Source organism: Argiope bruennichi, chromosome 7 (assembly GCF_947563725.1).
Source record: "Argiope bruennichi chromosome 7, qqArgBrue1.1, whole genome shotgun sequence".
NCBI lineage: Eukaryota > Metazoa > Arthropoda > Arachnida > Araneae > Araneidae > Argiope > Argiope bruennichi.
Window position 1 is genome coordinate 110,071,973 of NC_079157.1, and position 23,859 is coordinate 110,095,831.

Consider the following 23,859-nt stretch of genomic DNA (forward strand, 5'->3'; position numbering starts at 1 on the left):
AACACAGAGTGCTCAGAATGCGAAACTAAACAGATTTCTTCTAAAGCAAGTATCAGAGAAAATATTCATTTGACTCATTCATTCTGATTTACGTACTTTTACTTATATATCTCTCATGACCGGATGTGGAAGCTTGTTGAGAATTTTTCCGTCTTAGTTCCTAACAGATATACCTTAATATTGAAAATTCTTTTGTCGATTAAATTTACCAAGTTCATCATCAATTTCCCAAATGGTCATCAAATTCTCGCCAATGTGATCTAAGCAATCACTTGACATTCATTAAAACTCTCTTCTCTACTTTGAGATAAATTGAGCAGGTATATAATAGTAAAGGTTCTTAACACTGCATTCCTGTTCCGCTGAGAAAGAAAAGCAAAATTGATATTCTTGTGATCATTTTATTTTTAAAATTGGAGGACGAAAATATTTTAAAGTGCAAAATTTATAAAGGAAAAATACATCACATCATTCAATGAACGTACACTTAGAAACATATTTTAAAAGTATAAAATTTGCAACTTCAAATAAGTCAATATATATTAAATAATGAAATTTATTGGCACAATCGTGAATTATTTTTTTATTCGACGGAAAGAGAGAAAAATGGTGTGTTATAATTAAAATAACATTAAAATAATATTTTTTAATTTTTAAATGATTTAAAAATTGTTTTTGTAATAAAATATTTTAGGAAAATATCATTAAAAAACGTTTTGCGTCGTTTTCAACATTATTGGACTTTTAATTGTAAAGCATTGATAGTTATTATCTTCTTTTTTGAAGTATACGTTTGCCTTATAAACCTTAATGGTCGTATAGAAACTGTAGATTTATATTAAATGCCATTAATTAAACAAGCCTTTATATATATTCTAATAAAAAAACCTGTGTAGTGTTTATATTTGAAAGGTCTTTAACTGCAATCTCTAATTTCTTTTTAAATTATATGTATCTAAAAAATCGAAAAAATTTGATCAGGAAAATGGTATTTATGCTATAAATCCATAGCTGGGGAAAATAAAATATCAATCAAAAGAATTCCTACTTATGTTGGTAAATAAGAAATGCTACAATAACAGTTGAAAATTGGGCGAAAGAAATATTTTTATTATAGCTGTAATAAATGTGTTATAATCTTAATAATATTTTTTTTATGATTATAATTGCTTGCATTTAATTTCAAATGGAGAATTACACATTTTACTACCCTCAATCTGTCTCATATTTTTAGCAATATTTATGTTAACTGTCATTGGACTCGATTTTTATTGATCAAAGAGATTAATTTCTAGGCTTTCAAAGAAAATTTGTATTACCAGGAACATATCACACTTTCCATTTGTTACCCTTTTAGATACAAATTATTATATCATTCATACTACTTCACTATTTTCAAAGAAGTTCTCTTTAATTATGTTAACGTCCCAAACGAAATCTACACGAGGGTATATTGGGAATAACACCGCAATTTCCAATCCTGTTCCAATGACAAGAAAGACTTTTTAGATAAACTTTTCCTCCCAAATTTTAGCACTGCATCAAAATTTGTCTTGATGGCTCACAACATCAAGTCCATGAATATGGTAGGTTTGTAGTAGAAGAGGAATTCGATCTTGGGCTTTGCGACCCTGAAGTTAAGATGTCATCAATAGGCACCAGGATCTCGGTCCTCAAATCAGTACTGAAACTTTTGATTGATGATTTTTAATCGCCATTCAAATATCATATTGAGTTTTCAAAAGAACGCTACTGCCATACTTTCAGAATAAAATACACTAATGATTACGAGACAAAATAATTTCGCTCTTTGAATAGAACTCTGACGTTTTAGTCTAACACTTATACAAAAATTAATTCATATTGTTACTATTGAACTGCTCTTCTTCAATCCGATGTTATGATGACTAGAGGGCTTTTGTCATCCATAAACACGAATTCTGCGCCCTAGGCGCCCCGAAACAAATGTGCATGTTGTTCCAGAATGACGTCCTGATAGATTTGGCCTATCATGGTTCGAATATGAACATGCAGGTCAGTTCTGGAACCCAAAAAAATTCCTCCCCAAACGAGTAATCCTGCACCACTGAAACGGTGTCATTCAGTGATGGTGGTAACGGGTATCTGGCGCTCTCCATATTAAAGTCCGATGAGAATCAGACTCCAAGCTAAACCTGGACTCATCGGAAAACATTACACAAGCCCACTGTTGCGGTGTGTTCACAATGCAGGCTCTCTCCTCCAGGCAAACCGCAGGGGACAGTGAGTAGCATTAAGTGGAACACATCTGACAGGCCTACGAGCATATAGACCAATCTGCCCTAAGCGTCTGTACACGGTCTGCCGTGAAACTGTCGTACCAGTGACTGAAAAGAGCTGACGAGACAGGTCTGATGCTGTGCTCGGTCTGTTTCTTTTGGCAGTAACTGCCAAATACCAGTCCTCATTCGGCGTTGTAACTCGGGGACTGTAACGACTACTCACATTACCATCATCTTGGATACTTCCAGCACGGTACGCCCACATTTCAGACAGCCGATAATTCTACCACGTAAAAAATCATTCAAATGCACCCTTTGTGTCATAACTATGCGGTTATTGCACTGAAAGGCTTATAAAGCGCTTTCATACAATTTTACTTCTTTGCCTGTATTTATTATACATCACTCTCTTACACTCTCGTCATTGTGACGTACTATCGGTGTCATCTGGTGGCCTCCTGCAATTTGCATATGATTGTTGAAGATGCGTGTTGTCATTTTTCGGATGATATATGCATTTTAGAGTTCGATTTCCGCGTAACTCTGAATTATCCTTAATTTATGGACATGAGTGTAGATATCAATAGCTGTACATTTGATATCACAGCTTTGCTTTTTCGCTTGGTTGCACATTTTTAAGAATCTAGAAATAGCTTGATTCAGATATAAGGCAAGTATGTTTCATTTTATTGAATATGTAATAATAAACAGTAAAGAAATTATTAATTAAAAGTGTCCAAACACTGTATGAGATAAGGCAACAAAAAATGTTACAACCGTGCATTAAAAAATTTAATATCAAGATATTCATAATAGATTTTTACCCTTTAATTTATATCAGAACTCGTATACGAAATAAATACTTTTTAAATAGAATTTTCTGTTTATTTAGTTGCAGGATCTGCGTCTAGATTGGGAACTAAACAATTTACGTTGCAATTCATCATCTATATCCCAGCTTTTAGTGCCAAAGAAACTTCTTTATGGTTTGAATGGATATAGATGATTTATTTTAAAGGAAAAGACAAATAACTGTGAGACTTTTTGAGACTCTGAGTACTATTTCACAAGAACTTCTGTGATTTCTTTTTTACTCCACCGCGCTCAATGCTGGCTTTCTCTAGATGAATACGAGTGTCCTACCTCCACGATCCCAGAGATCTTTTCTTTTCCCATGGATCTTTGTTAAATACGCTTCCACATCCCTGTGTCTTGAAATCAATCTTTTTCTTATTTATATATTCTATTTTCCTTTTTTTATTTGAACTGAGTTGAAATTTCATATTTATTTTTTTTAAAAAAAGGAATAAATATTTACCACGTTTAAACTGGGAAGAAAACTTTCTTCAATCCAAAAGTGTTTTCTCTTAGCAATTACAGTCAAGCATCAATCCACGTGAATACGAATGAATACAATCCACAGGCTGGTCTCTAAACACCTCCAATCATATCAAATCTCATTAGAAGATTTCGGTCAACTCAGGGTTGATAATCTACACAGATGGGTTAAAATTCTAAGCAGTAATAGGGGTTGCTTATTGTGTTACACAGGACGCGATCACTACTAATCAGCAGGCAATCAGCCCCTTCAAAGAAAATGCGGTCATTCAGGCTGAACTTCCAGAACTCAATAGAACCGTCAAATCTGCAATCTCTTGCTTCTCATCAGTCACTATTTATATCGACAATAGATAAAGTATACAAGCTTGAAATTGTCCAAAATCCAATAATCGAGTAGTGAAAGACACATTTTCCCTTTTAGAAATCCCAACTTTCAAATTCCATTTATCAAGGGTCATATAAATTATGACGGTAATGAAGCGGCAAACAAACTGGACAAAACAATGGAGAGTGCGAATCAAATTCTATATTTTGATGCTTCCCAAATTTCATCTGAAGAAAATTCTTCAAATCCCTATGATGACAAGAGGGATTGGTGAATTTAGAACTGGTTTAGAAAATGAAAAATTCTATAAAGTAATAAATACAATGGACCAAGATTTCGAAAGCAATTTCCATGAAACTGTTTTATTTTAATTCATAGAAAAATTAAATAACATGGACACTTAAATGTAAAATAAATAGCAAAAAGTAACGTGGTACGGGATAAAATCAATATAAATTCATTTCTCATTTAATATTTATTCTTTCAGTTCGAAGCATTCAAAATATTTAGCGAAATATTCTTTTGTAATTGTGGACTCAAAATGGGAAAAAAAAGCTTAATGATAAAAAAGCATTGAGAACCCTTCCCGAGCTCATAGCGTTCAAGTATGGAAATATACGCATATTTCCAAGCATATATACATTCTAATATGTATATATTTCCAAGCTTTTAAGTGTTCAAACTTAAACTGCCTATATGTAAATTTATGTATATCAAATGCATTCATATATTTTATAATTTTTTCAAAGAATTATTCAGAAAATAGAAACTTCTACAGATTATCATCATCAACAAAAAGTTCACAACATTTCTCAAAGTTAATTTATGGACTTTTTAACCTTCAACAAATGATATCTAAAAGAGGATTTTAAAAGAATGCATATGAGGCACAAATATTGAAAACTATAATCATTTAAAAGTTATTTATTTGCTGTGGTCATTACTTTTAAACTATAAACTTTTACACCATTACTTTGGTGCATTTATATCTCAAAAAATTCCTTTCATTGTTATGTCGGAAAGAATCCACTGTCAGACAGTGATAAATTTTACAGAAAGCTTGTTCAGAATAATTACTAATTCTGAACAGGCTAAAAGAGTTTTAAAAAGTTATTTTTCAACTAGAAGTAATGATGCAAATTTCATTCATTTTACATTTCCCTCAAAATTAAATGAAACTCGCATTTCTTGATTAATTCTTGTATCTGAGTACCGTGTACACAAGATGGTAAAAAAAAAAAAAATCTCTAAATTGTAAGTGATAGAGGGAAACAAAATAATCCTTCTTTTCTGAATATTGAGTTTGGTAATGAGACGCACTTAGAGCAAACGTAGAGCTATTAATAATAACTTATATTGGTTTTAGGTGAACATATTTCTTGGATTTGCAACAGAGTATTGCTACACATATATTTACATATAAAGGTACGTATGAGATGAACGTATATTAGGAGCTGCTCAAAAGTTATTCAATTAATAATAATAACAATTTTGTCCGCTTTCACTTGCAGTCTCATGCATCAACTGGAATAGATTAAGCTACGAACTCGGCAGATAATTTTATTTTTTAAACAGGATATTCCTTCCTGGTTCAAATCCAAATGAATTAATTCTATTCATAAGATAATATGAGCTAAGTACCATACACTCTTTTAATTGAAACATTTAGGGTTTTCTGTAGGATCATAATCAGTAAAATTACAGCAGTTTCTTCGAAGTCATGACATTAAAATTATTTAAAAAATTGTCTTTCTTCTAAGAAATCTTCAAACAAAATTTTCTTCATTGGAATAATAATACATAATGCATGTTTATTGCTAAAAAGACTCAATAAAAATGCTCATAAACTGATTTTAAATTCAATTTACATTTAGCTAAAAAGTCTTTTGGTTCTAAATATTTCTGATTTCTTAAATGTCCTTTTATAGAATAATTATTCTGTGAAAGTAGAACCCTAAAATAAATGTTTGTATATGGAATTTTTTTCCAGAATGGCTGTAAATTTGACCACCTCCGAAAAATTTTATTCTGAAAAAGATTCCGAAAAACAAGAATACAAAATAAAGATAGTATGGTTCAATGTAGTATTTTACATATATCTTCATGCAGCTTCCATCTATGCGCTTTACCTGGCCGTCACATCAGCATCATGGAAAACTGTTTTATTTGGTAAATATTTTATTTTAAAAACACATCAGGTGCATATTCAACTATTAATTTAGCTATTAATCAATAAATGATTTAGGCTTTGGCAAACATTACGTCTATGAGTTTTTAATTTTCACTGTAGATTGGCTTGGATTTTTTTTATATGTGTATGTTTTTACTATAAAATTCAATATTTATTGAACCACTCTTTTAGAATTCTCAAGATAATACATTTTTAAAGTTAATGAATATATTTGAGTTCAACTCTTTTTAAGTTAATTACAGTTTTCTTAATCTAGTGTTTGCACTTGGTTTCGAGAACCCTTGAAAATCTTGGATTTTTTGAGAACACTAGATTATTAAAATACTTTTGAAGTAGTTTTATTAAAATCTAGATAATTTAGAAACTCCATTAAGCATTACTTCTAAACTCATACAGGAAGGCAACGCATTTGTTTTCTTATTATATCGTAATGTTGACCAAAGATTTTTCTAATTCTTCTTGCTTTTAGAGAGGATATCGATTCTATCGATCCCAGATGAAAGCAAAGTGTATCTTAACGTAATTAACAAAGATAATACAACTACTTAAGGTTATTAACAAAGGCAAATACTTGCTGCTTCTAGTTCATTTAATGTACAAAGAATACGAAAATATTGAAAAATATCTCAAATTCATGTTCGAATTGACGGGTTGTTCTTTGAATATAAAAGTTTAAATCTATAAATGAGTTGATTAATATAATGATTCGGCGTACAGTTTCAATTAGTTAATAACTAATTGAAAAATGTTTAGCTAATACACTGCGTAAAAAAAGTAGAAGGACACTTGATTTTGTAACAATAACCGAAAAATATTTTATTTTTACTAAAATTTTTTATTAGAAACATTTAACAAATATTTCAAAAATACAATTTTAACATCAGAATTATGATGTTCAAACATAAAATATTAATGGCAACAAAAATCGTTTCACTTTTTTGAAACTTTGTAAAAAAAGTAGAAGGACAGCATTATAATGAATGAAAAAATAGTGACTTTAATAAGGAATGGTCTTCCCATTGGCCTTTATAACTTCAAATATTCTGTTTGGAAGTGAATTGTATAGAGTTTGAATTTCAGTTTGACAAAAATTGTCCCACAATCATTCAATGCTTCTCGAAGCTGAGTTTGCGAATCAAATTGCCTTCCATCAGCATAAACTCAACGAACTAGCACTGCCCAGATGTTTTCCACTATATTAAGGTCTGGACTTTTGGCTGGCCATGGTAAAACATCCACATTATTTGTTAGGAACCAATTTTTGACTCCAGTCGCGGTGTGAATGGAAGCTCCGTCTTGCTGAAACTTCCACTCTTCACCCCCCCCCCCCCATGTCAGAGGCATAAGGAAGAGGCTCGGAATTCAGCACTTGAATGTAGTCTGTATGTTTTTGCATACCATTTAAGAAAACCAGACTTGTCCTTCCTCCGTATCCAACAGCCAACCAAACCATTAAACTCCCTCCTCCCATTTGTCGTGTTGAATAGTATTCGTCTTCAGTCTCCAGTCAATGCCAGTAGTGCTGATATCTGTCTGGACCGTCTACGTTAAATTTCTTTACATCGGAAAATATCACAGAAGTCCATTCTGTAGTCCAGGACATGTGCTCCTTAGTCCACGCTAAACGGTTATCAATGTGAGCTTGTTTCCACTTAGGATGATGTTTCCGTTTTTCGAAAATGAATTTTTTAGATCTTTTTATATAGTTGTAAACTGTTTGTTTCGTCACATGATTAAGTCCTGCTTGATTTCTTGCCTTTGAAACACTTCCTTTGTTCTTCTTCAGCACACGAGCAAGTTTTCTTTCATCACGTGGTGTTTAATTCTTCGGTCTACCAGTCTTCTTTTTATTTCCATTTTTATAAAGATTTCTGATAAAGTTTGAAACTGTATTGGGGCTCACCTGCAACAATCGAGCAATCTCTCTAACACCTTTACCATCATTTTGATATGCGGAAATTTGCCCTTTTTGCAAATTGTTCAAAGGTATTCCTTTAGGCATTTCTGAGAACGGAGAAACAACGTAACTTTTAAACAAATTAGATTTTTTTGACAGAAAAGGATAAACAAAGTATAAAATCACTATTTAAATAAAGAACAACTCACTAAATTAAATATATTAGCAAGTGTCCTTCTACTTTTTTTACTCATCGGAAATTATATATACTAATTTTCTTAATAATGCTAGTGATAGATGTTTAATTTCTGCCTAAAATGAAAACAAGGGTTATTAAATTAAATCTGCATAAATATCTAGTAATTAGGAGAAAATAAGAGATATTAATTGGCAAAAAGACACTGTCCTTCTACTTTTTTTACGCAGTGTAGCTAAATAGCTGAAATAAGAATCTATATTGCATAAATTTGTCATGCGCACACTTTAGTATAACTGTTTATTTGTAGAAGAATCTTATTTTTAATTTCTCAAAGATATCGGATTTTCAATGATGATGTCGAAATTTTAATAACATCTTAAATTTTTCGACGCTTTTAAAAAAATTTATTTCCGCTTATAAGAGTTTGGAATAATGAACCAAGAAGATCCAGAAATAATATGCTTATACTAAATAGTCTCTTTTAATTTCTAGTAATTCATTATATAAAATAATGCAAGAAAGATCTAAAATACATTTGTCTTTTATTAAAATTTTCTCTTTAACTTAATTAGATTTAAATATTAATCATTATATTTATTAACTACAATTAGAAGTCTTGCACTTCATTGTGTATAAAAGATTTTTAAGGAAATTTTTCTACAGTTCTTACAACTAATTTGGTCCCACTTTAATGCAAAAAAGTTATTGTTCTTAGATAAGAAAAAGTGAAAATGAAGCTGAAATCGTATTATGGTAACAATATAACGGGGAAAAGTAAAAGTAATAAAACTAGTACAGCAGTAGTACCTCTATATTGAAGTTAAAACAGTTTGGATGACTGGAAATTTTAATAGTTCACTATCATCTCCAGTACTCTGATGGTTAATCTAAATGATGTTTAAATTTTTTCCAATTTAACCACCTTACGCGTACAAAATGTTTAAAAAGAAGCTTAATTTTTTTAAAGCTCTCATTATAACAACAAATATTAATTTCACTGCAGTTAAAAAACAGACAGGGAAAGTATCACTGATGTGTTCATCGTCCATGATTAATTCCAAATCAACTAAATCCATCCGCAGACGAACTTGAATAATATGGAAGACAGTGGTTGAGAATTTCTTGAAAAGTAATAAAGTTCAATGATGATTTTTTTCATATTTAAGCAATTATATATGGAGGATTAATATGTTGTACGAGTTACAATCTTTCTCTTACTGACTTTAAATTACGTTAATTTTCTTTTAATAAGATTTTTTTTAACTTCAGCCTTCATTTATGCGAGTTGTGGTGAACTGGGGATTACAGCAGGGTCGCACAGGCTTTGGTGTCATAGATCATATAAAGCAAAGTGGCCACTAAGAGCTCTTCTTTGTTGCTTTGCTAGTATTGCAGCTCAAGTAATTAGATTCTTATAAATCTAAATATGTATTTAATACTTTAACGTGATACTCCCATAAAATCGATTCTCTTACAGAATGACATTTACGAATGGTGCAGAGATCACCGAGTTCATCACAAATTTACTGACACCAATGCAGACCCGCATAATATCAAGCGAGGATTCTTCTTCGCTCACATAGGATGGCTGATGTGCAAGAAGCATCCAGATGTGGCTAAAAGAGGGAAGTCTCTTCATCTTGGAGACCTATGGGCCGACCCGATTGTTAGATTTCATAGAAGGTACGAATATTCATTATCGATCTCTCGCTATATATCTTGTTTACACTTGTATACAATTCGTGCCTGAATATCTGTTTTGGAAATTTTGAAGATATTCAGAAAATATTCATTATTATGACAACGGAAATCTTTAAAAACCTCTGGGTGGTTTCTTTAATGGAGGAATGTTGAAACAGTTTTAAAATTTAAGTCTACTGCTCTGTTCACAGCTATTAAATACAAATTATGTTCGAGTCAGTGTGCCTAGGGAATTAAAATCTTTATTTAATAAAATCAGGAGTCTATTAATCCAATATTATATTCGGAGATAAATAAGAATTGTTTTAACCATATAAATTAGACTTAATGTAAAAGGAAAGGATTAGAGCAGTTTTTAAGGCTTACCTCTTTTTTTTTCTTCTTCTTTTTTTTTCAATTTGAACAAAACGTTTTTGCAAGAAGTTTGCATATATATTGTTTCTACAAATTATATTTATTATCATTGATTGATGGACAGTATGCTTTATTATCAAATTGGAAATTGATGTTAAATTATTGTCTTCAGTTCAATAATTTTCAACTATATGCCCAGTTCTTCATTCTGGGGAGATATTCTTTTTTCCAAACGTAAAAGGCAGTTAATTATTTGCCTAGTTCTTCTGAAAGCATGTTTCTTTTCATAAGTTGGCTTCCGTTTCGTTTGATATTCACTCATGTTTACAGGATGCATAAATTTTAAACAGAATCATCCAGCAAAACTATTATAAAATATAACCACAGACCAGAATTTTTTTTAATTTTTCAAGTGAATGCTTTCGAAGTTGGTCAAGTAAAACAACGGATTCTTTGCTAATATTGTAATCTAATATCACTTCCTTTTGCTTGGTCTGTTATTATATGAAACATGATAAAGCATTATGTTCATAAGAATGTTTTTTTTTTGTATTTTTTGGAATATAATTCACAGTTTTTCACTTCTAAGGGACCCACATACATCTCTAAAAGTTCATAAAAGTCAACAGCAAAACTATTATATATTACTCATAAAACTTGTTGCATCCATGATTTATCAAATATCGGTTTATGAATCATTCTACATATTATTATATTTGATTAAAACACATATCTGCATAGTTTTCTTGTGATAATATTTTTTATACAAATAACAGCAAAATAGGAAATTAAATCTGCGATATTTTTTTTATATTTTAGTGAGCAAAATAAATATTGGTTTAAACCGTGAAACTTAAATTGTAAGAATATATATACTATATAATTAAATACTTATGCTTTGCTTTATCAACGATATTGTTAAAAGCCTTTGCGTATTAGATTTTCTTTTAAGAAAATTCTGCGTATTTCTTTTCTGAATAGAAAATTAGCACGAAAGTTTAAACTCAAAGCTTTCTAAATACTATCCACGCCATAATCTTCTGTAAATATAAAATTTAAGACATATTCGTTCAAATTAGGCATGCATAACTATCGTAAGGGTGAAAAAATGCTTATATTGCATCTCAATATAGTTTATTTATTTACAAAATACTATAATTATTAGTTATATAATTGCGACAATATTCGATTTTATTGATATTCGAGATATTTTCTTATTTACATTTGGCTTAGTAGCATAAGATGATGCCATCTGCTATGAAAATGTATTTGTAGAAACTTTTCAAAAAATCGTAATTGATATTATAGAATTTAGTTTTCTGTAACTAAAGTGAAGACAATGTCATTCTCGATCAACACAGTAATATTCAATGCAACGTTGTTCTTTTAAAGAATAATATGCATTGTTTATTCACCTGACAATTAACAATATTTTGTCGGGGATGCCCTATTCGAGCTTGCTGCAATACCTCTGGCTTTACTTATGTACGTTATGTTTAGGGATTGCAATACCGGACCACAATTTCAATACCGGTATTCGGTATTTTTTAGATCTTAATACCAGGATACAGGTTTTAATACCGGTATTCGGTATTTTTTAGATCTTAATACCAGGATACCGGTTTTAATACCGGTATTAGAAATTTTAGAAAAAGAAAGAAAACTCAGGTGTTTCCTTGTTTTATTTGCCAGTTTTATAAGAGAGTGTAAATATCAAAAATAATATGTAACTTATAAATTATAACAGTATATAAAGAATCACAAAAAAGTAAAGGAACAACTTATTTATTTAAATCACAAAAAAAAGTGTAAATATTACTATTTAGTCTATGGTACTATTACAAATTTTTGAAATGTGATCTTAAAAAACATAATGCATTAATTGTACTGTCATTAAGCCTGAAAAGTAATTTTGTGTAAGAAAATTACCAGCTATCGAAAACGCTCTTTCGGCATCTACGCTAGTTGGTTTTACCATTAGCAATGCACGATATACTTTTTCCAAGTATTTACCTCTAAATCCCTCATCTTCAAATACATCAATTTCTCGTTGGATGGTTATGGATATAGCTGATTTATGAATTGTATTTTGGTTTGTTGATTTTTTTTTTTTATTTATCGCTAATTCTAATTTTTATTCAAGAGACAATTCCTTTTCACTATCGACATTCAGTTATCGAAGATTATGATAATCTTCGATAACTGAACCGAATTTTTCTGAGTGTTGATAGGTTGGTGGGTAAAAAATTGTAAGAAAATTTACTATAAACTTAATCATATTTGAATTATTTTCTTTTCTTTATTTTCATTTTTGAAATCATTATAATTATATAAATACCATAAGACATTTTCTATTTTAGTATGCCTTTCTTCTGTGCGATTTTTCAATGTAATAGATAATTCTTCAAATAGTGATGTGTGTTCTTTCATAACTGCAACATGAAATTTATTGTTGCATTAGCTGTTAATAAATTAAACCCTCTCCAACATAATGCCTCTATAGTCAGTTTTATTGGAAGTAGAGCTGATATGGTTCTGGATATTAAGTCGAATTCACTATCTGAAAAACTTAATTTACAGGTTTAAGTCGATTATTGCTTCTTGGATTTCTAAATTTCATAAATCGTTCCCTCATTAGGAGTAAACTGTTCCAACATGTCTTAGAATCTAGTATTAACATATACTCTATTTTATTTTCAGTAAGTATATATTTTAGTAATATGTCGTTTTTGATAGCGGAAAGTTTAAATATCTTAACAATTTTTCGAACTTTATAAATTATAGGAAGCAATTCTTGATGGGTTAATATTTCATCCTCATTAGCAATATCTTCTTCAACAATTACATTGTCATTATCTTCATTGTCAATATCACTCTCACTCTTACTCTTTTCAAAGTTGGAATCCGAAATTTCTATATCCACAGTATTTGGATTCTTCTGTTCTTTATTTTTTTAGTATAATACATCTATTACTCCTAATTGAATACCATGAGCATAGCATAATTGCTGATTTGCACTAGTCAACTTTCCAACTTTTTTCATAACTGTTGCTCCATCAGTCATTATATCTTCTTTCAGGGATAATCCATGTTTCGCTAATTTAGATATAAGCAACTAATTAAGCCATTAATTAGCTAATTAATTTCGCCCGTTAGGGAGACATAAAAACAAAAAAGTATACTATTTTGCTATGCTGGCGATCCCCGAACATATAGTGGAGACAATTTAAAAAATTTCTAGTAAATACCGAAAAACCGGTATTTAAACTTGTGAATACCGGTATTACAAAATTGTACAAATGGCTCAAAATACCAGTATTCGGTATCCCGGTATACCGGTATTGCAATCCCTAGTTATGTTGTTATGAGAAAGATGAGAATAAAAGAAAAGTCTTATGATGTTTTGAGCACAACCCGAGAACAATCAGTTGGTAGTATTGACAAAATTCGTACTGGAGGTATACTAAATCATTATACAGGACAATTAAAAATGAATAAAGCGATTACAAACGGCTATAACTATTTAATGAAATTAGTTTATCCATAAGATAAACACAGCGTGTATGTGCTTTCCATGCCTAAAACAATTTAATAAATCAAAGTTCGCATTTGTAATGCGCTTGCGTCGGTGACTGCATACATGCATCAGAATGAATGGCGTGAAATGGGTACCACTTAAATATTGTCCGTGTGACCAAGGGAAGTCACTTAGATCATCTCTGACATATGTATACAAAATTTTGAAATTACGTCTACATTATGTGTTAATCTTGCCGATAAATTCTTTTTCATTAAATAGTTATAGCCGTTTGTAATCACTATGTTCATTTTGAATTACCCTGTAGTACTTTTTGCCCATATATCCGAAGCAAGAGATCATCGGTTATGTGGATAATACTTGTATGCATCTTACATTAAGGGGATGAAATAACGGTTGTGTTTTACGTATAAATGAAGTAACATCTAATCTGTAATTGATAGGGAGATTGATGAAGCGTATTTACAATGAAAAAAATATTGTCTTCTCTTTTTCATAGACTCATAGATAGATTTTCTTATTCTCATAGAAATTTTCAAGAAATCCCGCCAACAAGGAACATTTCATTTTACAGTCTGATAGTTATTTGCTTATCACATATGCAATAACAGGAAATGGTTATCTACATATTTTTCATATTACAATAAAAAATTTTAAGAAGAATAAGAAACAGTTTGCCATCCACGATTGTATTGTTCTTCCTTTTTTACCTTCTAGTGTTTTTCAAGACGACATAGATATTTTCATGCACAAAAAATTTAAAATTTCTGCCAATGTTAGTATTTACATCTCAATATTGGCAGAATTTTACAAAGAAATAATAAGGATTATCAGAAATTTGTTGTATTATTATTCGGATAGCTACAAATTTTCATCTTCAGATTTAAAAATGAAAGAATTCATTTTAATAAAATAACTTTATTAGGATCTCTCTTTGTCACAGCACAAGCATATCGATATTAAAATTTAATTCTGTATTTTCCCGCTGTATTTTTCTGTTTGCAAGTTCAGCGGTAAGCACGTGTTTGAAGAGATCGGCTTCGTCTCAGAGAATTCCTCCAGTAAGCACGCAAACTTATGTAGTATGGTACACAAAATTTACAATGCAAAGCAAAAGCAAATGCGACAAAACAAAGAAAGTTATGCACATTTATACGCGATTTTTGAATTAATACTCGCTTTTTAATCTGAAATACAAAATTTTGCTAAGATATATTTTTAGCAAGGTAAAAAATTATGTTAAGAATTGTTATAAATTTTTAGAAATCTGACATGCCATCCAGATCTAGTTTTACAGACAGTTTTACCAGTTTTTTCTTTTGGATATGAGGCCGTTATTTTTATTTTATCGGGCTGCTAATATGACACTTGAGGAAGAGTATGAATATTGTTGTCATCATCCAAACGAAAAGGACGATTTGTCACTATCCATTAACACAGATTTCTTCTTTCCATTAAAGAGAATTATGTATACATTGCCGCCTTCGGCTGACTAATATATAAGGATCAATGTAAGGTAGTGAGAGTAGTCGTTTTACTCTATCAATTCACAAAAACACATGTGAAAAGTTCTTCAATGAAATTTTGAAAAATATAGAGTTTTTTCCATGACGAGGTGCTGACACTAATTACAATAAATGCATTTTATCATTTAGCATTAAGTATATGTTAGATGTTTTTCTTATTAATGTATATGTTTTTATTGAGGGAGCAGAAAAGATGGGATTGCAGTAGATGTAGGATTTTTCACATATATCAGTTCTTCAGCTGTAGATTATATGCCATACTCATTGAGTGGAAGCGAAGAAATTGATTGGTATAATATCACTCCACCTAGAGTTCTCCTGAGCTTCAACTGCACCTTTTAAGTGGCTCTTAACATGTCCATTAACTTTCTGGTGAATTCAGAATTCATAGTCACAGCAATGAGTTCTGTTAGTTCCAAGATAGTTCTGTTAGTTCCAAGATTGGATATCCAACTAAATTGGAGAACCCGGCATCATGTTGGCTGCAAGTGTTATTTCTATCTATCTTTAAGTTAATCAATTTTTGTGAGACAATAAATTTTAACACTGCACAGAGGAAGCAGACCCATGAAATCAATATACATAGTTGAAATCTGGCATCAGGTATGGCGAAGATACCAACTGGTGTTTTTGTGCATCGAAGGATAGTTGCAGAGTTATCAAGAGAATCTTTGATCGTTGCAGAGTTATCAAGATTTACCACTATTTTAATATTTATCTTGATATTTGTCTACTCAAAACGCTGAATAACCATTTTTATAAAGGAAAAAATATTAATATTGGAAATACTATAAAAATATTTGAAAATCTTTCGGTGGTAATCCCTGGAGATGAAAGAGCGGGGAATATTTGTGGGTGCATAACACGTAAGGGACGGTATATATCTTCAAAAGGAAAATATCGTTGTTTTAATATTAAAGATAGTGAATTTGATTGAAGAAGATATTTGAGTTCATCCACTGAGCCGAAGCAATATCTTGTAATCGACAGTGCTAGTTTTGTAAACTAAGGCGATTTTATTCCGAGATAAAGCATCAACTATAAAATTCTGCGCTGAATATCTCTAGAAAATTGTCTAAGGAAACCCAAGTGTCTCAGTTGACATGGACTGCATTTTTAGCTTTCTGTTGAAAAGAGCAAATAAGACACATTTGATCAGTATCACTCATAATGTCTCTTTCTTCCATCATGCGTCTAAATCGTTTGATTATCGTATAATTGGCAAACGTGGACCAATTCTTTTGGGTAGAAATAAGTTTCATTGACAAGAATGTCGGTGGTTACTAGAGATTTACCCTGTAATATGTTAGTGACAGCAACAGTAAACTCTGAAGCATCAGTGCAAATGCTTCAAGATGTATTTGGGTTTAGGTGGTGTTATAAAGTAGCCTTTCTGAACCTGTCTAAAAGCTGTAATAGCTTCATTTGCTTAAAATAGAAATTTTTTTCAGGTTAGCACCTACTTTTTGACTTGAATACTTTTTTTATTCTGAAAGCCTTCTTTAAATTTCATGAAGACAGTTTGCCTGATGAAACGTCTATAACAGTTAACATACCAAGAAAAGGACATAACTGCTTAGATGGCGGTTGGTCGTAGAAATTTTTAAATGACATCTACTCAATTTGGTAAAGGTAATAAATGCAATTAGAAAAAGCTGTCCAAATATTCCTCACAAATTCAAGTCTAAAGCCTCTTACCAGAAACATTGTTGGTGGATTGTTCGCGGTGGACAGTTATTGCATATTCTTTTTCCACATTCTCTAATAGAAAGAAATATTTGAATATCTGTCCTTGATAAATGCAACAAGATGCAGTGAGAAAGTGGTCGCTTTTAAGCTCGCAGATCTAATCTTTTGAAAAATTGCAGGTAGAAATGCATTTCTATGCTCTCTCCTGGAATTTTCCATAGTACCAACTTATCCACGATTCCCTGGAACGAAAAGATATACGATTATATGGACGTAAGCGATTTCTGTAATCTTGTCACTTGTTTCTCAATGTAGGATTGCCGATTCGCTTAATCATCCCTTCAATTTTCTGAAGAATCTGCTTTCACAGGATGAAGAAGTTGCATTTATTGACATGGATACATTTGAAGAGGTAGAAGATTCGTGGCATTTTCTATAGATAATGGTATAATCTATGGCAAAAGTATTTTTAACAACAATTTGCATTTGTTGCAGAAAAAGTTTTAGCATAATTAGAAAATTATGTAAAGCGACATAGCGAATCATTGTTCTTTGCAATTCTAGGGGTTTTCTAATCCCTATCACCACACCGGATAATCGTTTCAAAATTTCTTGCTGCGAAGACTCACTTGATCTTTGAATAAGATATGCTTTCATTATAGAATATGGATTTAAGATAATATTTCGTATTATGAAGCGACTTTGATACGATGCAATTGAATTTTGTTACGTGAACTGGTTTTGACACTCAATATTTAAATTTTCTATAGTACTTAGCATATCACAGATTTAGATCATTGATATTGTAAGGAGAAATTTTTACTGCTCTTACTTTAACCATCTTGAGGAAATGAAATGGCAGATGAGAAGATATTCTTTTCACAAAGTTATCGCCAAATTCACAGTTGTTGTGAAATAAACATGATTGTGAAAAAGTTGTTATACAATCATTCGGATAGATTCAAATTTTTCATTTTCAGATTTAAAAACGAAAGAATTCACCCATATTTTAATAAACAATTTTATTAGCATGTCTCAATTTCATAATTCAGTCCTGCTGGCATAAAAATAAAAACTTTCATTTTTCCACTTACACCTTGCAATGAATCGCTGGCACATACACAAACATAAGTACGCATGTGGAGAAATCGATTTCATTACAATTTTAATGTTCTGAGACTGTCAAAATTTCCTTTCTTTTCCTTCATGTGATTTGATTTTGTAATACAATTTCGGGATTCTATGGGAAAAGAAAATTGCTGTTGTGCATTTGTTCAGCTAGAATACCTGAAACCATTACTGAGAACTTCAACAGCAGTAATTATACTTATAATGAGAATGGAAGAAATTTAGTTTAGCTTAGTTATATTAACGTCCCTTTTTAAAGCAACAGTAGACCTAATTTGGGAAGGCCTAGCAATTTTTAACTGCAGTTAGAGGGCGAGGAGGATACCTGAGCCGAAGTGCCCCTCTGGAAAATTCCGCACCATATCAGCGGGAGAAAAAATTTTCAACGAATTTAGCATACACAAGAACAGCTATCAGTACAGTACTTTAGGCCTTGTAGCTGGAACAGTCCGGTTCCGAAGCCGAGACCTTACCGGTAGGCCGCCATTGCCTGACATTGAGAGAAAAATAAAGACTCATCATTGCATTACATAAGAAAGTTTGAAATGAGATGAAATTTTACTTTTTAATAAATTACAAGGCAAAGTGAGTGCTCTAATAGTCTAAAAATCTTGTCTCCGTCGGCACTTTCTTTGCACAATACCCCAAATGCAAACATTTTGGAGAGATACTTTATATTCATTTATTGGGAAATGAATACTAATATACAAAGGGTTGATGATCAGATACCCTATTAAATGGTCAGAAACTGCTAAAGTAGTTTAATGAGTCGAGATAATTTTCTCTACTTCCATATAGATCCAATACATTTTCTGGAACAAACATATTTGTATGAAAGAGAACTTGCGTTATATTAGTACCTGAGAGAATTTCAAAGACTAAAACTGTCCCAATAACGAAGCAATACATATTATCAGAAAAGATTATGATCTTTCGTAATCAGAACATTAAAAATAAAATCATTGCAAATGACTTAATTAAAAAAATAGATTTTTTAAAAATTCTCTTCAAAAAATAATGTACTTACTTTTTATACGTACAGTAATTACAAATTCTTAATTTAAATTATTAAGAAACTTAAAACTTACAGAAGAGTTTGCATTGCTTAGCATTTAGAAAGATCCGATTTTAAATCCTTTTATATATTTTCTCCTTCACAATTAGGCAAACAATTTTTTTTTAAGTTTAATTCCTTTAGGCATTTAGAAACACGTTAAAACAAAACATAAATTAATACGGTAATACAATGACGGAAAATAAAAACCTACCACCAAGAAAAAGTTGTCCCATATGAAAGAAATTTGGAAGGAGCTTTTGCATATGTGAAATATGTCTTTCCCGATTTCACGTTAGAAGAACAATTTCAAAATTTCGTTCAAGAATAAAGCTAATGTCACTATGAAGGTGTAAATCTTGTTTAATTTGAGTACGTGATGTAAAATTAGTATCATTAATTATCTTTTGGCTTTGTTGTTATAAGCTAAAATATTGACAAAAGTTTCTTTAAGACGATTATAAAAACACTTGCGAAAACATTAGTAATTTTAATATGATTTCGAGAAGAATTTTGTTTTCTTCTTTTCTTGACTTAGCAGTTTTATATGCACTGCGCAGGATAGTTGGTAAGGAAAGTCTTGAGAAAGTTCTCAAGAAAACCGATAGTACGTAAAACACAGGCAGTACTGACGTATTCGCTTTGTATACTTGCAGACATTTCAGCTATTATTGTCTTCAAAGTGATACAGAGAACTATAGCAAATCAATTATTTCAGAGATAACTCCTAGCCAGGCATTTTATAGCCTTCATAGCACTATCTCAAAAAACGGTACCGTCTTTGGTTTAACTGGAGTCAAGGAGATCTCAGTGGAGGATTTGGTGTAGAATTGTTGTCCTCCTAAATGATAATCATTTATGTCTTCGTGTTAGTAACGGCCTACATTGGTAAGAAGAAAGTCAGATAACCATTTGGAATCAAGTTTTCGGCTGTGTATATACACGGACTCAGCTACAATCTGAGAATCTATTCCTATTGAATCAGGAGCCTTTCCGCCACTTAACACCTTGACAACGAATTTGTACTTCAGAATAGTGACATGAATCAGTTTGCTGTTATTTTTTATTATTATATTAGTGGGTGTTTTCTATTGGATACCTTTTTCTTACCACTGTTATGACAAAACATTCTATGAGGAATTTAAATCTGCTGTCCTGTTCTGCGAGATCACCACCATAATTTTTCCCCACCGGTCACTGTCATTATTGAATGAAAAATCCAAATTCATTCGCAACCAATTAAAGCATTGCTAATTTGAATGAACAATAACAATAAATAGGTATTGAACCTATCCCACAAAATGACATACACATTTTATTGTTCAATTACCATGAAACTTTGTATATTTGCATTTAAAATCTCGACGACGACAGATGCTTATAACATGTTACCATTTCACGTTTAAATTGACTATTCTTGCACATGCTTTAACCTAAACGAATATTTTTAACCAAATTAATATACCAAAGCAAATAAATTGCTTAAATTTTTTTTCCTCTAAATTAATTTCTTTTTAATTTGGGGATTTTATTTTTCACTTGTTCAATAATAAATAGAACTAATTTTAGTTATATGATGTATTTTATTACGTAATTTTATATTTTTAATCGAAAGTCTGCAATCCCCCCCCCCCATCCGACTTAAAAATTTATTAACAACTCTGAAAATCTGTATCATAATTAAAATTTCTTATATGAGAAATCGCTCATTGGTGTAAGTAAAAATTATTGTAGGTGCATTTCTAACATTCCTTCATTTTGTTAAATTTAGGCTTTTGAAATTTTCGGGCTATCTGATTAAATTCGTTTTTATTAAAAGTATAAGTATAAACACAAATCGGAGAAAATCGTAAAGTTTTATCAATGAATTTTTGATAATTCTCGACTAATTCTTCACCTAATGATGTCTGAATAAATTGCTTTCTTCCAATAAGATTTCTTGAGACAATTGATTTAACTGGATTGAATGAACAGAAAATACACATAGCTTGTTAAAGTCGCAGGTTAATCTTTGAGAAGGTATAAACATGTTCAACCAGATTCTTTACTTTTGGAAGCAACAAAATGAGACATTGCATTTTGTGAATAGTGAATTTAATTTTTTCAATATCAGGAGGTGATTTTTTAATTATTTTTAGACATTAAATAAAGTGTCCTATCCCCTTTATTAGTAATGAAATCAAGTAATTAATCTTAGAAGAATTATAATAAGCTTTAATGCCTTGCGTTTTTAGAAATAAACGCCATGCAATTTTCGTATCTCCTCCTGAATAATTGAGTCGAATCCAATGAAATTTTTACACATATTATATAAAACATAAAAAAAATACTGTTTACATTTCAACGTATAAAGAATAATTAAAGATTCAGCTAATTAGAAATGAAAAAAAAATTATGCTTTTTTTAGATTTTGACTCTAGGGTATACATTTAGAAAATTACACAAGATGTAATGTAATAACCATAAAAACCAAAATTATTGTATTAATACTAGTTGAGATACTTGATTTCTACTCTATCACTTCTCTACTCTACTCTACTAAATTTTTTGCTTCTAATATGTCTTAACCAAATTATTTTGTTAGCCATAAAATAGTGAATTCCTAGAAGAATCAAGTATCTCAACTAGTATTAATACAATAATTTTGGTTTTTATGGTTATATTACATCTTGTGTAATTTTCTAAATGGATACCCTAAGAATGTTTTGTGTCTTTGCATTATTTTGCAGGTTCTACGTTCCGATGTCACTTTTCTTTTGCTACATCTTGCCAACTACGATACCCGTCTGGTATTGGGGCGAATCTAAGTGGAATTCGTTCTTCATCGCTGGCGTGTTGAAATACTGCTATAATCTCAACATCACTTTTCTGGTGAATAGTGCAGCTCACACATTCGGCAGTCAACCTTACAATAAGTATATTATGCCTAGAGAAAATGCTTTCGTTTCTTTCTTGGTGCATGGAGAAGGCTGGCACAACTATCACCATGTCTTCCCATGGGACTATTCTACAAGCGAATTGGGTTACACGTTGAACCTTACAAAAGCATTTATAGATTTCATGGCATGGATAGGTCAAGCTTATGATCTGAAGTCTGCTCATCCTCAGATGATCAAGAATAGGAAAGTGATGACTGGTGATGGTTCGAGAATGAAGCAAATGGGCGAAAAAGAACAACTGTTCCTATGTTCTCAATCATATGCTCCATGAAATTGTTTCAAAGAAGTCTTTTTTTTTCCCTTTTGTATTTTTTTCATAGAAAGCATAAACTGAATTTGATCTGATGATTGGATGAAATTTATTGTAAAATCCTAGATAATCGATTCAATATTTGAAATTATATGAAATTTTTCGCTTATTTCAAAATAAAGCAATACGCATTCATTGAGCATATACATTGAAATTCAAACTATAATCACACCAATAAGCATGAAGTAAATTTTAGTTTACGTAATGGTAGTTACATACATAATGGTGATGCTTATAACCGCTAGTGTAGTTTTTCGTGTGAAAAAGGTATATAGAAAGCTGAAGCGCTTAAGCTTATCAGAGCTCGGGGGATCCACTATACTGTATGCACTAAAAAGAATTTTATATTGACTAATGTGAGAAATCAGTTAAATATGATATTAAAATACTACAGATAGGATGTAAAATTTTCTAGGCAGCGTAATTTCCCTGATGATTCCATTAATATTTGTAAATAAAAAAAGCCTCTAACTGCTTTGCAATATAATACAAATTAAAGATGCAGGAATTTTAATACAAAAGAGTTAATATTGATAACTGCGAGTTTCAATCAAATAAATGTAAATAAAAAAATTCCAGAAAAAATTGCAATTAGATAAAATTCATAGAAGTAAAAACCAGATATCCAATATTTAAATGACAGGCATTAATATCAAAACATTAGTTTTCTGCAGAAAGAAAAATAGGAATAGGATATGTTAAGATAATTATTTATAGCTCTTTCTATTTTGTTGGGTTTTGGCAACAGATAACCGTACGAGGAAAAGTATGCCAATTGTTATATTAATGAACTGATTTCCTCAAACGATTGTTTGTGGACATTAAGAGGAATAAAACACTTCGATGGAATATGATGCAGAAAATTTCTCTGATAAGGTTTTTAAAAAACTCAATTCTACATGTGAGGTTAAACGACAAAAATTATATAATAATTATTAAAAGATATTGTGTTTAAGGAGTTATTGAAAGCGCCTATCACTGTTGTCATTACACATTTTGCAAAGTGGTAAAAACCCGTTTCCGTCTCTCGAAGCTACATTTACGGTGTCTGCTTATGCCTACCACAGCGATGATAATCCATGCTATGAAATCTTTCGTTGTGTCTATAATCAACTCATGAACGAGTGTATTACTACTGTAACTTACAGGTTCTGCAAATTTCTTATGCTCTGGATACCTTATGCTATGGTAGACTTTTATTGCACTAGGATATGACCAAAAGAAAAACTCGTAGCATGGAATAAAATTTTCTAATTATTTTAGTTGATTTCTTCATGCACCATGCAACTTCACAAAGAGTACTATTCTTTTTAGTACGTCTTACTCAGATTTCCTTGCTGTTGTTGTTATGGTTCAGGGCTAATTTTAAAAATCCGGCGGTGCATGTCATTTGTATAATTTTAAAG

At 31.0% G+C, this 23,859-nt stretch overlaps 1 protein-coding gene across 2 annotated transcripts in view; it reads left to right on the forward strand.

Annotated features, from left to right (window-relative positions):
- The window catches only part of LOC129975151 (acyl-CoA Delta-9 desaturase-like), a 29,393-nt gene extending 6,805 nt beyond the window's left edge, over positions 1-22,588 (forward strand). The window contains exons 2-6 of one of the 2 annotated variants that reach the window (XM_056088112.1): positions 5,294-5,352; positions 5,918-6,096; positions 9,484-9,614; positions 9,692-9,897; positions 21,934-22,588. In XM_056088112.1, coding sequence (XP_055944087.1) covers positions 5,919-6,096; positions 9,484-9,614; positions 9,692-9,897; positions 21,934-22,414 — 996 coding nt within the window. In that variant the 5' untranslated portion in view covers positions 5,294-5,352; position 5,918 and the 3' untranslated portion in view covers positions 22,415-22,588. The remainder of the gene's footprint in view (positions 1-5,293; positions 5,353-5,917; positions 6,097-9,483; positions 9,615-9,691; positions 9,898-21,933) is intronic. The other variant, XM_056088113.1, reaches the window with a different exon arrangement.
- The last annotated feature ends 1,271 nt before the right edge of the window (positions 22,589-23,859 follow it).